General features: G+C 34.9%; 2 protein-coding genes and 1 non-coding gene across 3 annotated transcripts; 2 read left to right on the forward strand and 1 right to left on the reverse strand.

Annotated features, from left to right (window-relative positions):
* Nucleotides 1-2,958: 2,958 nt before the first annotated feature.
* LOC116140224 lies at nt 2,959-3,061 on the forward strand. The gene has a single exon (XR_004129578.1). It is a non-coding gene; the product is annotated as a small nucleolar RNA R71 (small nucleolar RNA).
* Nucleotides 3,062-11,006: 7,945 nt separating this feature from the next.
* On the reverse strand, nt 11,007-11,419 carry LOC116140205 (cytochrome c oxidase subunit 6b-3-like). The gene is made up of 2 exons (XM_031425830.1): nt 11,403-11,419; nt 11,007-11,310 (listed from the first exon to the last, which is right to left on the reverse strand). The coding sequence occupies exons 1-2, from the start codon at nt 11,417-11,419 to the stop codon at nt 11,007-11,009; spliced, it is 321 nt and encodes a 106-aa protein (XP_031281690.1).
* A 514-nt stretch (nt 11,420-11,933) lies between these two features.
* On the forward strand, nt 11,934-15,504 carry LOC116140218 (malignant T-cell-amplified sequence 1 homolog). The gene is made up of 8 exons (XM_031425852.1): nt 11,934-12,125; nt 13,047-13,128; nt 13,240-13,307; nt 13,429-13,526; nt 14,523-14,659; nt 14,787-14,854; nt 15,085-15,148; nt 15,283-15,504. The coding sequence occupies exons 1-8, from the start codon at nt 12,115-12,117 to the stop codon at nt 15,298-15,300; spliced, it is 546 nt and encodes a 181-aa protein (XP_031281712.1). The 5' UTR covers nt 11,934-12,114; the 3' UTR covers nt 15,301-15,504.
* Nucleotides 15,505-15,508: the final 4 nt, after the last annotated feature.

Genomic DNA, 15,508 nt, shown 5'->3' on the forward strand with positions numbered 1-15,508 from the left:
ACCTCATTTCAAGTTCTTCTCCCAAGCTACTTCTTCCTATTTTTTTGCAAATTTTTTTTTTTTCAAAGTTTTTTTTTCTTTCTTTGCTTTTTTTCATACATTTTTTTTTTTTTTTAAGGAAGACAGTAACTATAAAAAAAAATTGTCTACCCACCTTGCTTCTACTATCAATTTTTTTTTTTCTCACAACCCCAACCTATCCATTGCACATACTCAGGTTGTAGTCAAAAAATATATTTATCTTCTACTACACTTCTTTTCATGAGTTTCTTCTAAGGTCATCTCAAATTAAGGCTCTACAATAAGATGGATCGGAAAGTGTTTAGGCTATCATCAAGGTGAGATATAGTGGGTTAAAACAAAAAAAATAAGTGTACCAAATGTAATATAGGCTCAAAAGGGTTAACTAGAGATAAAATAATATAGGTTGGCTTGAAGGCTCAATCGTTCCAAAGAAATTGCCCATAATCATATCCTAAGCATGCGGATTCTAGGATTTCGCCTCAAGTGGTTATCAAATGAGTTCTAAAGTTTGCACAATTTTCACGAGAAAATTATTGCCCATAAAAAACATATAAAACGTCTATAAGTTTCTAAATTATTAAACCAATAAAACCATTCCCAAGAGAGTCATAACTAAATGCAATTGTCATCCACTATCATCCTACACTATGCGAAAGTTAATAAAATTCAATGTCACAAATTCACAATCTGGTCTTATCATTGACTTATGTATGAGTTCCAAAACAAAACAAAATACATTAACTCTTTGACCCTACAAGACACCTAAAACAATTTCACCCAAAGCTTTTAAACAGATAATCAAAGCAAAAGATATTCAAAGATGTCCATCGAATGAAACTAAATTTGGCCATAAAAAAAATATCCTTACCCCAACGTTAGAGATTAACATTGTCCTCAATGTGCAAAGGAAAAACACAAACTCTTCATGCGTAACATTTATGTGGAGATAGTTTTGTGAAGCCTGCATGTGGTTTGTTGTATCCAATAGTCATCGGGAATCTAGTCAAAAGAAAACAAACTATGCGCCTCTTGGCCAATTAGTGTGCATAAAAGAAATTATGGGTGAAACATAAAAAACTAACATATCAAACCAAACCAAAGTTATCACAGCTTAACACATTAACAAAAATCTAAAATAAATTCAAAACAGAAACCAAAATTAAAGTAAAGAGCTTGGGTTGCCTCCTAAGAAGCGCTTTATTAGAGTCGTAAGCTCGACTTTTTGACTCCTTCAATCTAGATCATCTAGGAAATCCAAACCCTTCTATCCTTCAATCCACTTACACATAAGGCTTCAATTGTTGTTCATCTACCCTCTCAAATTTAGCCTCCATAATCCTAGAGTTGACTAAACAATTTTCTAGGGGTGAGCTAGGTAGTTTCTTCTAAGGTTTCCACTACTTTGTCATCAAGTATGCTAATCTTAAAGCAAGTATCTAACTCGGGTGGGCATTTCATCATGTTAAAAACATTGAACTCCACTTGTTCGTCTTCCACCCTTAAGATTAGTTTACCTTGTATACATCTATTAAAGTCCTACTTGTAGCTAGAAAAGGCCTTCAAATATTAAAGGATGTTTCGGTCTCTTCCATATCAAGAACTACAAAATCTATGGAAAGAAACTTGTCTACCTTATTAGGACACTCCACCACTCCGCTAGGATATGTTATGGATCTATCCGCATTGAAGATGAATCGTGGTTGGCTTCACCTCTCCTAAACCAAGTTTCCTGAAAATAGAAAATGACATCAAGTTTAGCTAGCTCCTAAATCACTAAAGCTTATCAAAAATAAAACTACCAATTGTGTAAGGAATATTAAAACTCCCTGGATCTCTTAATTTCAGTGGTAGTTTTTGAAGTAACGCGCTACATTCCTCAGTGAGCATGACCATCTCAGGTTCTTCAAAACTTTTTGGTGTAAGGATCTCCTTTAAGAACTTGGCATACTTCGACATTTACTCCAACTATCTACAAAAGGAATATTTATACGTAAGCTTCTAAACATATCCATGAATACCAAATTGCTTGTCTAATCTTTGTTTCTGTAGTCTATGAGGATATGGAAGAGAGGTTCATCTTTCTTCATTTTGGGCTTTGTTCTACAGTTCTGGTTTTGTGCCTAGGCATTGTGTTGAGGATTGTTGGTTCTGTCCAATTTTGTGTCTTCATCTCTTTCCTTAGTTTCTTCAGTTTTTCTGATTCTTGTAGCTCCTTGCCACTTCTCAATATGATAGCATGAGTTGCTCTTGGATTCTTCTGATATCATTGGCAACATTCCTTGAACTCTTCCACTAATATTATGGATTTGCCCAATTTGAGTCTCAAGGTTCCTATAGAGGCTGATTGATTTTGAACCAGGACGTCAGTCTTCTCAAATCTTTGCTTGTCTCTTCAATGAACTTGGTCAAAACATTCTCTAAATTAGATTTTGGCTCTTAAGGTTGAAAAACAGGAGCTGTTTTTGCTCATTGTGTTGCTTCATGAAAAGTTTCGATGGTTTCGCCATGCTGGAGTATATGTATTAGAGAATGGATTTTGTTGCTCTCCTTGAAAATTGTTGACATAATTTGCTTGTTGAGGGAGAAAATGGATTCCCTACTTGACAATCTCTTGACAAATGATTCCCTGCACAAAATTCACAAGTTAGAGAATGAGTATCAATAGCATTTACCTTTAGGGCAACTCCTAATTGCTTTTGGATGTTGAAAGTTGAGCAGCCAACGCGGTGTAGCCATCAACTTCATGCACTCTCGCTACTTTCCTTGGAATTTCTCTCTGAAGGCTCATGTAGTTATTGCTTGCCATCACTTCAATCAAATTTAGGCTTCCTTCGGTGTTTGTTATTCAAGGCTCCCCCACTTGCAGCATCTACCATGGCTTGAATATTTGGAATCAACCCATTGTAAAATGTTTGCACTTGCGACCATATTGGTAACCCATGGTGAGGACACCTCTGTAAGAGATCCTTATATCTCTCCCATGCTCATAAAGCGATCCCTATCTTGTGGAAAAATTTGTGATGTCACTCCTCATCTTGGCAGACTTGATCGACGGAAAATACTTCGCAAGGAACACTTGAACTAACTCATTCCAAGTAGTGATGCTTCCGGGTGGTGGAGAAATACCAAGCCTTATCTTAGCCGAAGAGAGAATGGGAAAAACCTTAACCTAATTGCATCATCAGATACCCCATTATGTTGGAATGTATCGCATAGCTCTAGAAAATTTGCGATATGCAAATTAGGATCATTGCTAGACAACCCTGCAAATTGAATTGAATGTTGTATCATCTGAATAATGTTTGGCTTTATCTCAAAGGTATTTGCTTGAATCGGTGGTCTCCTAATACTAGAAGCACATCCCTTAATTGTAGGTCTTGAGCAGTCCTTAAGTGCCTTTTGAACTTCTTCTCCTCCTGTATCTGTCATTGAAACTAACTCCTATGTACGGTCCAACACTAAAAATACAGAAATAAAAATTAAAGCACTAAAAACAAAAAAATAAAAATAAAAATAAAAAAAATTACAAACCAAATTAGCAACTAAATAGCTTGTATTGATATTGATAATATAAAAGCAATTCCCCGTCAACGGCGCCAAAAACTTGTTGTTGATTTTTGCAAATGTACAAAATCGTGCAAGTAATAAAGTGTATAAATATGGATATCGAACCCAAGGGAATTACTAATACCAAGTACCACACTAACCTATCTTATTGCTATTTGATTAATTAGATTTTTAGAATGATTCAATGAGAAATAAAACAACTTAGAAATAAAACAAAAACAGACTTTTATTAACACTTTAGTAGGAAATCAATATGACTAAACCTAGGGTATAGATTTCACACCAATTTAATCCTATGCATTGACAATTATCGTTAACCTAATTAAGTTTATTCTAAAGACCAAACTCCCTAATATTTCACTAACTTTCTCTCGAACAATTAACAAATTAACTCCTAATTACTAACCCAAATTATCTCTAATCAAATTTAAGCAATTGAAGATCATTAAGTTTTATGGAATTTACCAGAGCCTCACAGATTGCGGTAACCTATCTCTAGCGTTCGCTCAATCTATTATTTTATTACCTTAGACTAATTAGGTTTCATCTCTCGATCTCAACCTAACCCATAAAATCATTCAACTCTAGGGCCCTTAAGAATTGAAAGCTTTAAACAGAATAATAAAACTTAAAACAAAACTTAATAAAAATTAGCAACAAATAATTCAATGCATATTCATAAAATTGGGTTACATCTTAGCCCTAGAAAAGAAAATTAGTTCATACTTTCAGTAATAAAATTCATTGTATTCATAAACATGAGAATAAGAAAGAGTAGACAAACTTCTCTAATTGATGACTCAAAATTGCAAGAATTTCCAATCTCCAAAGAGCCGTTGAACTTCTCTCCTTTCTTCTCCTTAAAAATCAGCTAAAGACATCTATTTATACTCCTAGGGTTTTAGGGTTATGATTCCTACTATTCTAATCACTTTAAAACTCTTAAAATAGGAAATACACGTCATAAATTTAATGTAAAAAAGTCCAGAATCATAGTTGTGCCGCAGCACTATGCCTAGGCATAGTTGATTCTGCCCCAAAACTCAAAATCTTGACAAGATGGTGGTTTTTGAGCATGATAATGTTCGAATCTTGCCAAGTGGTAAACATATGAATTGTAGCCCTTTGAATCAGCTTTCCAAAGGTTTAAGAATCATTTCAATCCAAAATCTACAGCTCAAGTTATTGTCAAATTACTGTCACATGTTAAAAACTGGAGCTTTTTCCAGGATTTTCACTTTAACTTCAAATCGCTCTAACTTCTTTGTTTCAGCTCCGAATCACGAACCATTTGATTCTTTTCATCCCACATTCCATCGTCGATATAACCTTCATCTGAATATCATCTTTAAGAACCTGAAAACACTCAAAACATACCTGTGATCCCATAAAGACATTTATGAAATAATTAAGTTAAATTTCACAAATTAAACACATTTTTCCACAAATAATCCAATTGAATCACTAACAAAATATGTATTTTCAAGCTTTTATCAGTCGTGCACCGGCAAGGCCTTTTCTGGCCATGGATCACAGATCCATGGCTGGAAACAGCCAGATTTGGCATTTCTATGGCCTTTTCATAGCCATATCTGTGGCCGTTTCATGGCCACATCTTTGGCTGTGAAATAGCCATAGATTTGGCCATTTTCCAGCCATAGATTTGTGACTATAGCCATTTCCAGCTTTACCAGTGTATGGTCAGCCATATACGGGTAGTTGTGTGCCATTCCATCGACTGTTGGCAGCAGCCAACAGTGGTGGCTGGCTGTCAATAGTGGCTTGGGGTGGGTGGGAGTGATTTTGTTATAAATTAAAGTTTTATATGGCTGAGGTGTTTTAGTAAAATTTCAAATGTAGGGGGTTAAAAGGAATGATTCAAAAAAAAAATAATAAAAAATATTATTATATTAATATTTAAAAATGAGGGCAATTTAGTAATCTATATAACATACCTACCCATTTACCCTCCTAACCAAATATATTATTCATCAGTTTATTCGAACCAACCAAACACATTTTTTAAACATTCCTATTAATCTTCAAGGTGATCTTTCTTTCCGTTAATATAATATATCCTTATAATAAAATATTATATGATCCAAACGCCCCCATATTGTTATTAAGAAGTTCTATATTGGTATGGGTTGACTATCAAAACACGGTTGGGTTTGGTTTAATTTGTAATTAATTTATTTATCCTTTTAATTATGTAAAAAAAGGCCGTGATTAATCAATCGCTGATTGAGTAAAGAGTGTGAAAGCGTTGGGAGTGAAGGAGACTTTGATAAATCAAAGTTATCTGCACATGTTACATCCTGGCTGAAGCCTTTCTGGCTAAGAATCTCACATCATGCATGCTGATTTTAAGTACATAAGATAAGTTCCCTGAGTTAAAGAAGTTTTGATATTACATCCAAGTTGGTTATAATATGTCAGTCGCCCTCTTCGGATTGGAGTCCAATATTTATTTCATTTCTTCTCTATTTGATATTTTAATAGAAATTAATTTAAAATAATATGTAGCAAGGTATGTCACTAGCACGCAAGCTACATTCACCCAAGTTGATCTTGTAATCGTTTGAACAATTCTACAATCTAATTAATTATCCATTAATTAATTTATAGATAATATAAACCATCATTTTCCACTACGTTATCATTGATTTTGCAAAATGTTTCCAGATTTACTGTTTGAAAAACAAGTTAAATAATAAATAAGACTAATGGCTTACGGCGTGACTAACTGCTCTGACTGTGAGCAAGCAAAGAAGAAGGAAACCAACAGGAGCTTTAGCTTGCAAGCATTAGGGGTTCAACAAAGCATCGCGAAGTTAGGGAGCAAACTGATCCTACGGGTACGAACTCAGAATTGCCCTAATCGTGTTTCTTGTAATCAATTGAACGGATGAGATGTAAGGAAATAGTTGTCACACGGATTGCCAGCTCATATTAGCTTTGTATTATGATACATAGGATTTTTTTAAAGATAAAAGACAATCCAATCTTACAAACTTTCTCTCATAGCTTTGATGTGATAACTCGTAATTGGTAAGTTCGTACTTAGGCAACGAGACCTATGGTGAGCAAATAGAATCTATTTACAAGTTGACCAATCACAAATTATCATGTCGAGATTATAAAATAAAGTTTGTGAGATTGAGTTATAAGTATAATATTACTCAGTTTTGATGCTTGGAAGTTTGATAGGAAGATTCTTAACTCAGAATTTTTCCTATTTAAGAAGCTTCTTCACTCAAAAGTTGCAGAAACCAAAAGTTTTCTTCTTCTGCTTGGCAATTATTAGTTCTGGATCATGTAAGTGATTTTTTGGGCTAATTGATGAGCTCAAAACTTCTAGTAAGGATTCAGTTGAGCAGCTTAATTAACTTAAGCTTTTTTCCCAGCTTCTTAACAGTTTCATTGGCATATTTTGTGATTCAAATTTTGTATAGAGCATATTTATACTGATTATTTTCTTTTATCAGGCGGAATCTGGCTACTAATGCGGCTTCGCGTACAAGCCATGAAAAAACAAGTTGTTCAGAAAAATATGAAATTCGTGGAGCTAAGGGCCTCTTGAGGCTTATATTCTGGGCAATTGGAATTTTATTGGATCCATTAGTGGTCTATCTATTTTATTTGGGTGATGATAGAAAGTGCGTTCAAGTGGACAAAAATTTTGGGACGGCAATTTGTGTTGTTCACTTTGTAGTTGATATCATTAATATAATCTTTTACTGGATTTTAGAGCTGCCTGATGATTTAAAAGAAAGTGCATGAATTTGCATATTACTCATATGTGGGTATATAATATGCATATTTCCGCTCTCACTGGTAAGGGAGACACTCTTACAGCTAATTTAATCTTCTTTCTTTTATATTTGACAAGGGCTGAATCAAACTAAACATTTTCCCTCGTGGACTTCAACCTGTTCAGGTGATGCTTATTCTCATTCATGGAACAAAAACCCGCACAGTTTGGTATGGAGTAGCACTTCTTCTATTTCAATTTGTACCAAGAGTAATTCGACTGTTAATATTGACTGCATACGGTTTTTCATCATCAACCTTGGCTCTATGGGCGATTAAGTTCTTTATTCATACGTGTGTTTGGGTGAAGTAAGTTCAGTTACACAAAGGGTTTATTGGATGCAAAACCTAGTTTGTTTGTTTTTTCTTTTTACTTTAACACTGAATTGATTTAAAACAAAAACAAAAAATGAAAAGACTGATGTACTTTGTATAAATATTTGACATTTTTTTCCAAGATTTTTTATCCACTTGGGAGTTGCTGATGTTTTAGGAAATTGGAGCCCTTTGGTATGTCCTAGCCATATACACAGAGGCCAGATGTTGGCAGAAAGCGTGCAGGACTTACAATAGTGGATGCCCTGATCGAGAGTTTCGTGACCGTTTCTTACGTTGTAACGAAAGTTCAGAAGCATACAAAATTATGAATGATTTTTGTTCAAGAAATACAACCGAGTATGATTTTGGAGTATTCCGTGACGCCCATCAGTCTGGAATTCTGGAGATGAGAGGTTTTACGGTCAAGATTTTATTTTGTTTTCGATGGGCCATGCAAACTCTCAGGTTTGTGCACTATTAATATCATATACTTTCTTGTTCTTGTGTGGTGGTTTTACTGAGGAATAATTGTTCTAAAATTGAAAACAAACACACCCTATTACTTCAACAGAGAATTCCTCAGATGTTTGTAGTATGATATTCTTTCCTCTTCATTTCCACCATTAGTGAGAAAATAACAAGAAGAGATAGATCTGGAGAATTTGAGAGAAGAAGCAATTTGTTACTGAACTGATTTTTCATTAACTAAAAAATTATACAAGAAGATCTTTACGTCAGGTAGATGTAAAATCTAACATTAATATGCATGTTTGGTATCTCAAGTTTTCTACCATAAATTCTCCATTTCAAATGGTACTAGTCATTTGGACCTGATATATTTTATATACATTTGAATTCAATTTTTGCAGTGGTTTTGGTTCGAACCTTGAAACCGCTAGTACTGACGTATTTGGAAACGTCTTTGTACTTTGTGTAATCTACACGGCAGTGATTTTGTTTTACTTTCTTATCGGACAAATGCAGGTTCGTATATTTTATTCTGTTAACTTCTTGTTTCTGGATTTAATAGTACATGCTAAAATATACACCATCTCCTCGTTTGTGAAGCAGGTATATATGCAGTCCGACGTTGAAAGACGAAAGGAGAGAAAAAGCAGGTCGTCAAATACTTCTTAATCGGCTTCGGACGAACCCTTCCACATCAGAGCTGTTGACAAATTCAAGCATAAGCCAGTTGTATCCCCGCGTGCCTGTTAGCATGTTTCTATGTTCAAGTTTGTTCCTATTCTTTAGATAATGGGTGCTAGTATTTTGGTCAAAAAGAACTATTCAAGCTTGTTACGAAGGTCGAAGCCTTTGTTCTTATGGCCTATGACTTGAAAAATATATTCATTAAGCATCAATCTTGAGGCATGAATGGCTGCTCAGGGAGCGAACACAAGCAACACAATGGATTAGTCAGATAGTTTCGTGGTTTGGTTTATAATATAATCGTGGTTTATAGGCCAGAGATATATCTGAGACCTATAAAATTATGTTTATTGTTCTATGAACAAATTCCAAAAAACAATCTGCATTTGCTAGAAACTTTTGCATTTAAATTTAATGTAGAGACTATATCTGGTTTCCATGTCCCAAGTTTGCTTTGCCTTTAATTTCAAAGAGTAATCAACCTGTTGCTGCTAAGAGAAGAACAATCTGCAGGCAACTTTAATTTCCACGGAGCTGAGAAATTGAGAATTGGCCGTGTTGTATTACGTTTTCATTTTCATTTTCTTTTTCTTTTTTATTAGTCTTGGAAAACCAGTAAAACTTGTTCCCCATGTACTTTCATTCCTCATTTTGAAGAAGTTGAAAATTTAAAGAGAAGTGATTAAAAAAAAAGTAAAACATAATCATCAAAATCATAAAGCACTTCGGCTTTTCTTTTTCAGCTGTTCAATGTCTTCAAAACCTGTGCTTTTTTCCTCCGCGGCCAATTCGAATCCGGTGGGCGAACTGCATTGCTAAAACATATAAACAAAAAATGAAGCTTGTAATATGACTAAAACGAAAAACCTTGAAGAAGAATGGCGAAGTAATTTTTTTCATTAATTCTATTTTGTTTTTCTACATTTATACTGTTGATGTCAAACTCCCACACCGGCTAGGAGATAAGGGTCTTGGTCAATTATATAACACAAGGACACTCTCACCACCCAAAGATGCCTTTTTAGGATAAAACTATGCGAGTCTACCAACAATCTAACTTGTGGCCCAAAGTAGACAATACCTCTGAGAACCCACCTATCATGTGACTGGAGACGATATAACAACAGTTGGCCCTCAAAGGAGGGGTCGGGTTTACTTGGGCTAAGCGTGCCGATTTGTACCCTCGCCAAACCTCCCAAGCCTCTTGTCTAGGAGGTTGTGTTGATGTCAAACTCTCACATCGGCTAGGAGACGAGGGCCTTAGTCGCTCATACAGCACAAAGACACCCTCACTATCCAGAGGCGCCTTTTCAAGACAAAACTGTGCGAACCTGCTAGCAGTCCAACCTATGACCTAAAACAAACAATACCTCTGGGAACTCACCTACCATGTAACTAGAGATGGCATAACAACATATACAATTCTATATATTTCTTATATAGTTGCAAGATAAATCTGATCTGGCAATCCAAGTCATTATCCTCAGCCAGTAATCTTGACCATTCAGCTTTTACAAACAAACACAAAGTTACAATCTATGTATCGTAGGATTTGCAGAACAATGGAAAAACACCACCGTTTAATCTCTAATTCTTCTTTTCTTATATCTAAGTACCTACTATAGTATTGCTACAGTAAAATGCACCAGATGTAGTCAAACAATATAGCTATAGTAGACCTAGCAAAACAGGTGGGTTGAGTCCAACGGAAATAGGTCCAAAACGATTGATTTTAAAAGAGTCCAATATTTTGGGCCCGTACTCTACCCTACATGGTATGGATGGACCTATGGGTACCCATACTGTTAACTGCAGTTTTCATTTTTAACCATTACACTCTCACAATTTCTGTACTTTTCATTTGTTACAATTACACCCCCACAATCAACTCCTCCAAATTCATTTATCTCGAGATGGTAAGGAATAACTTTTGTGTTGAGAAATACACCTCGGTGTTTAGACTTGAAGTAGTTCTAATTGACAAGCCAAAAATTTTTATGAACTCATTAAATTTTAGAAAACATCTGTGAGAATTCACTTCTCAACCAAGAATTTTATCTATGGATTCGGAATCGCAACTCCGGTTTAACAGCAGGAAGCAAACGATATCCAGGCTTGCAAAAGAAGCACCTCTACAGAGGACCAGGGAAGGTTCTATTCTCCTTTTGCTCATTCCATTCTCCAGGGCAAAGAGAACGATAACATTTTGCAAACTTATCACACTCTGCGGCACCTTCTCCCTTGGCAGGTACACACCGGTGATACTCAATATAACGGGTAAAGCAATGCCTTGTTTGATTTGTAGTTGGGAAACAGATATCTGCAGGTGTTGTCTCCAGCTTTATCTCCGGTGCCTCAACTGTAGCTTCATCCGGATTGCCCGAGTTTTCAGTAGTTTCACTGCTTTCCTCAACAGCAGCTACAACAATTTCACCACTGTTTTCCTCAGGAAAAGCAGGAGGGGGTTCTAAATTGAATTACTTTTTGATACGTTTCTCGACGGGTTAAGGATCAATGAGGCTAAAAACCCAGGGCATGATATCATTGCTTAAGACTATAGTGTTATATGTTAGAGAATATATCTTTTGTTAATTTTTTTAAGGGTATAATTGATAAATCGATTAAATTTATGGTAAATTTGTCCTTTAAGTAAAAACTTTCATGGAAATTAAATTTTTGGATATCGTAAAAACTTTCATGAAAATTAAATTTTTGGATATCGAAAAGGATATAGCCATCGAAGGTTATACACTGAATGACGTGATAAAATCTTGATCGTAAATTAATATTAAATTAAAATTAATCAACGGTCAAAATTTTATCATGCCATTAAACTCATGAATTTGGTGACTATATCATTACTCATTGGATATATGTCCATTTAAAATATTGGTAATGTAGTAAAATATATCGTTGAATTAAATTCATATTTACAAATTTACCCACAATTGGGTGCAAGATATTAAAGCCCATTTAGACTAGCCCACTTAACTTTTCGGCCCATATCTAAATTCAAGCCCAAATAAAAAATACCGAACAACAAGCTTTTGTCTCTCAACTTTGGATCTCTCAACCTGATACGAAGACGAAGCTGAACTCAACTCAAGAGTTGGCTGCTTTATAGCTACGCGGGCCAACTTCTTTTTGCTTTTGGAGCGAAGTCTTAGAACTCCCAAAACTCATTCTTACAGAGCTTTAGATCGATCCCACATCACCAAAACCCCTGTACTTCAACCAAGGATGTTTAAAAAGTAATATTGCTTTCAATTTTAATACTCTTTTTTTTTTTTTTTTGGTTGTTTTTACTTGTTTTGGCAATATGATTGTGATATAGAGGTTCCTATGCGGGTGTCGGTTTGTTTTTTCACCTGGGTTAGATTGTTTATTCTTATTGGTTTGGGGTTGATTGTAATTGTAGTGATGAATTTATGAGGACAAGTATCATTTTTGTTTTTGTTTTTATGTTAATGCTAGCTGTTAATTTACTTGCAAGACGAAGTTATGGATTAATTACTTGATAATTGTTTATGTGTTGATGGTTTATTATGTTGCGTTGGTGCTAATCTGTTTTTGGTAATTTAATCTTGTGATTTTTGTTTGTGTCAAAGTTTGATTTTCTGCTAGTTGGGTTGCATTTGGTGCTGACCTTTTGAAATTGAAATATAATGCATGTATTTGAGGAGGGATTTGTTTGCACTTGGTGTAAAATTTGGTGTGAGATGAATATTGTAGGATTAATTCTTTTGCTGATCATACTGTTGAATTAATTACCTTTGCCTCTGTTTAATGCGTGCCAAATTTTATGCTAATTGGGTTTCAAGAATCATTGTCTTCGGACCGTATTATTACCGATGGACTAAATACTCTTACACTTGGTGTAAGAGTGTGGTGATTCACAAGAAGCGTAGAGGCTATTCATATTATTTATGTAAATTAGTTTATGTCAACCTCTGGTGAATGTGTTATGTTTGGGTTGTTTTGTGCACTATTAGCAACTTTTTTTTTGGTTGATGTTTGAAGTTTGCTATTCTAAGATTTGTAAAGACCTAGACTGCTTTTCCTCCTTTGTCTTCATATGTGCGACGATTAATTCGCTTAAATATATATATGATTGCTTCTATTAGTAAAAATTGTAGCCTGTTATTTACTATGTGTACTTCATTATCTTGTAGGTTTTCATCTGAAGAAGTTTCCTCACAGAACCAAGTCAAGGCATCTGTCCAGCGCAAAATTCGCCAAAGCATTGCAGATGAGGTCATATTGTTATTGTTCTGGTTTCTTTATTCTGCTTCTAATAATTTAACAGTCGGATTCTATTTTTCTCTTGATATCTTTATTCAATAAAAATTTGCATTTCAAGTGCAGTACCCAGGACTTGAGCCAGTGTTGGATGATTTGCTTCCAAAGAAGTCACCTTTAATTGTTTGTAAATGGTGTGTAACTTTGTTGCTTCTGCTTCTACAATTACTTATTAGGTCAACTGTTCTTTTTGTGATATTAGTTTCCGGTGCATCTGCAGTATGTTTCTTAACATTCTTCCCCTATTCCTTGCAGTCAAAATCATCTGAATCTGGTTCTAGTGAATAACGTTCCATTGTTTTTTAATATTCGTGATGGACCTTACATGCCTACCCTACGACTCCTCCATCAATGTAAGCTATTGCTTTATCAACAATATTTGTTATCTCATAATTGCATTTTTTTTTCAATATTAATCATTCTATTATTCATTGCATGTTCTTAATTCAGTAACATGATGTTTCTGATTCTTATATTTTTGGAGGAAATTCTTCGTTAATGACAAGGAGGAACATGTAAATGATTTTCTACTTACTGCTATCTCCATATGTACACAAAACAATTTTAATGTATGTACAAATTTTGGAAATTGATGAAAAGTAGAAACTGCTATGAACAAATTTATTGATAATCATGTTTATGGTTCTCAGATAAGCATATTGGTGTATAATTTGCCTTTTAGTTTGTTCTAGATATGTTAGACAACAAGATAAGTGTTAACTTTGCCTTTTTGGTAGTTCTCGAATTGTTAGACAAAAAGATTAGCTAGATTGTGAAATCGTTGTATCTGGGTCCTCAGCTGAGTCATCCACTGATGTATCCTCATGAAAGGTATCCATAAGCCTTTTGGATAAATTCAAAGTTGCTAAGCATATTATTTTTACTTTGCTTGGAAGGAGAGAAATAAGAGGGAAGGAATTAGGGTAGAAAAAAAAAAAAAAATAGAGGGGAAACCAATACTGCTGTTTTGGCAGGATATATTTGTAGGAAGGGGCAAGGATGTGGCAACTGTCCAATCCACTAATTCTACGTTTCTGTAGATTGGAGGAAGAGGGATGTAATCTACTAGGCAACTGAGCAAAGATAGTCAATCTATTTTTTTTTTACTTGTCTTTGAAGAAGTTTAACATATAATGTTTAGATTTTTCTCCTGGCTGCTCATACTCAATCATACCTCTTCAGTTATGAGTTTGAACTGCATCTAAGATTTGAACTCTTTCAGACATTGTTCTTCATTGCTACTCTGTCATGTAGCATCTCTGAAAAGTTATTCTGTCTTGTGAGTTGGCCTCACTGTTATAGAAATTCAAGTTGCAGAATATTTACTGTTTTGTATTCTTGGTTTACAGATCCAAATATAATGAAAAAACTACAAGTAGACAGGGGTGCGATAAGATTTGTCCTTGCTGGTGCAAACATAATGTGTCCTGGTCTTACATCTCCTGGTGGTGCTTTGGATGAGGAAGTGGAAGCAGAAACTCCTGTGGTACATACGGTCCTTCTCTGTTTCTGGGTTTATGTTACTTTGCATTAAGTTGCACTGTTTTCTGTTCTAATATGAGAGTGGTGACATATTTTGTTTTCTTTATGATGTCCAAAATGGATACTTTCAGGCCATAATGGCCGAGGGAAAGCAGCATGCTCTTGCTATTGGATTTACAAAGATGTCAGCAAAGGACATGTAAGTTGTCAAACCTTTCATTAGCATTATTCTTTTAACTAAATGATGTGTCAAACTGGGTATTCAGATTGCCATTTTCCTTTCTTGTTACTAGAAGAATAATGAAAGCATAACATGACCTAGCCACGACTCTTGTGAACAGCATGCGCAGGGACAAATGAATATGCCTTCGTTTTCCCTTAATTCTGGTCTGTATATTAATAGATTCAACTTATTATCTTGTCTTACAGAAAGGCAATTAACAAGGGCATTGGAGTAGACAATATGCATTATCTCAATGATGGTCTTTGGAAGGTATGTCAACACCACACTTACAGAAAGCCCTATCATACTGCAAAGATCTTAGTTTCTTCTTTTGAAATGAAAATTCCATATGATCTTTCGAGAAAAAGTACGAATACTCAAGCTTTACATAATTTGTATTGCAGATGGAACGTCTAGATTGAGGACATGCCGGCCGCAGCTGCAGTTCCATCCATGTAACAGATAAAGAAAAAACTTGAAGTTATTTGTTTTATCTTTCTGCTGCTGTTTTTTTTTTGTTTTCCTTTTCTCTCAAACTGTTTGTATCCGGCTGAAGCAGTTAAGAACATTTCACCATATGTTGTTTCCATTTTTCCCCTTGATATAGTAGAGGATCGTTCTATCAAGTTA

The sequence above is a fragment of the Pistacia vera genome, unplaced genomic scaffold, assembly GCF_008641045.1.
Source record: "Pistacia vera cultivar Batoury unplaced genomic scaffold, PisVer_v2 Contig365, whole genome shotgun sequence".
Taxonomy (NCBI): Eukaryota; Viridiplantae; Streptophyta; class Magnoliopsida; order Sapindales; family Anacardiaceae; genus Pistacia; species Pistacia vera.

What these genes read in the sequence shown, in the direction of transcription:
- LOC116140218 (XM_031425852.1), top strand. An exon ending in GCCAAAGCATTGCAGATGAG is followed by an intron (nt 13,129 to 13,239) that starts GTCATATTGTTA and finishes TTTCAAGTGCAG; the next exon opens with TACCCAGGACTTGAGCCAGT. An exon ending in CCTACGACTCCTCCATCAAT is followed by an intron (nt 13,527 to 14,522) that starts GTAAGCTATTGC and finishes CTTGGTTTACAG; the next exon opens with ATCCAAATATAATGAAAAAA.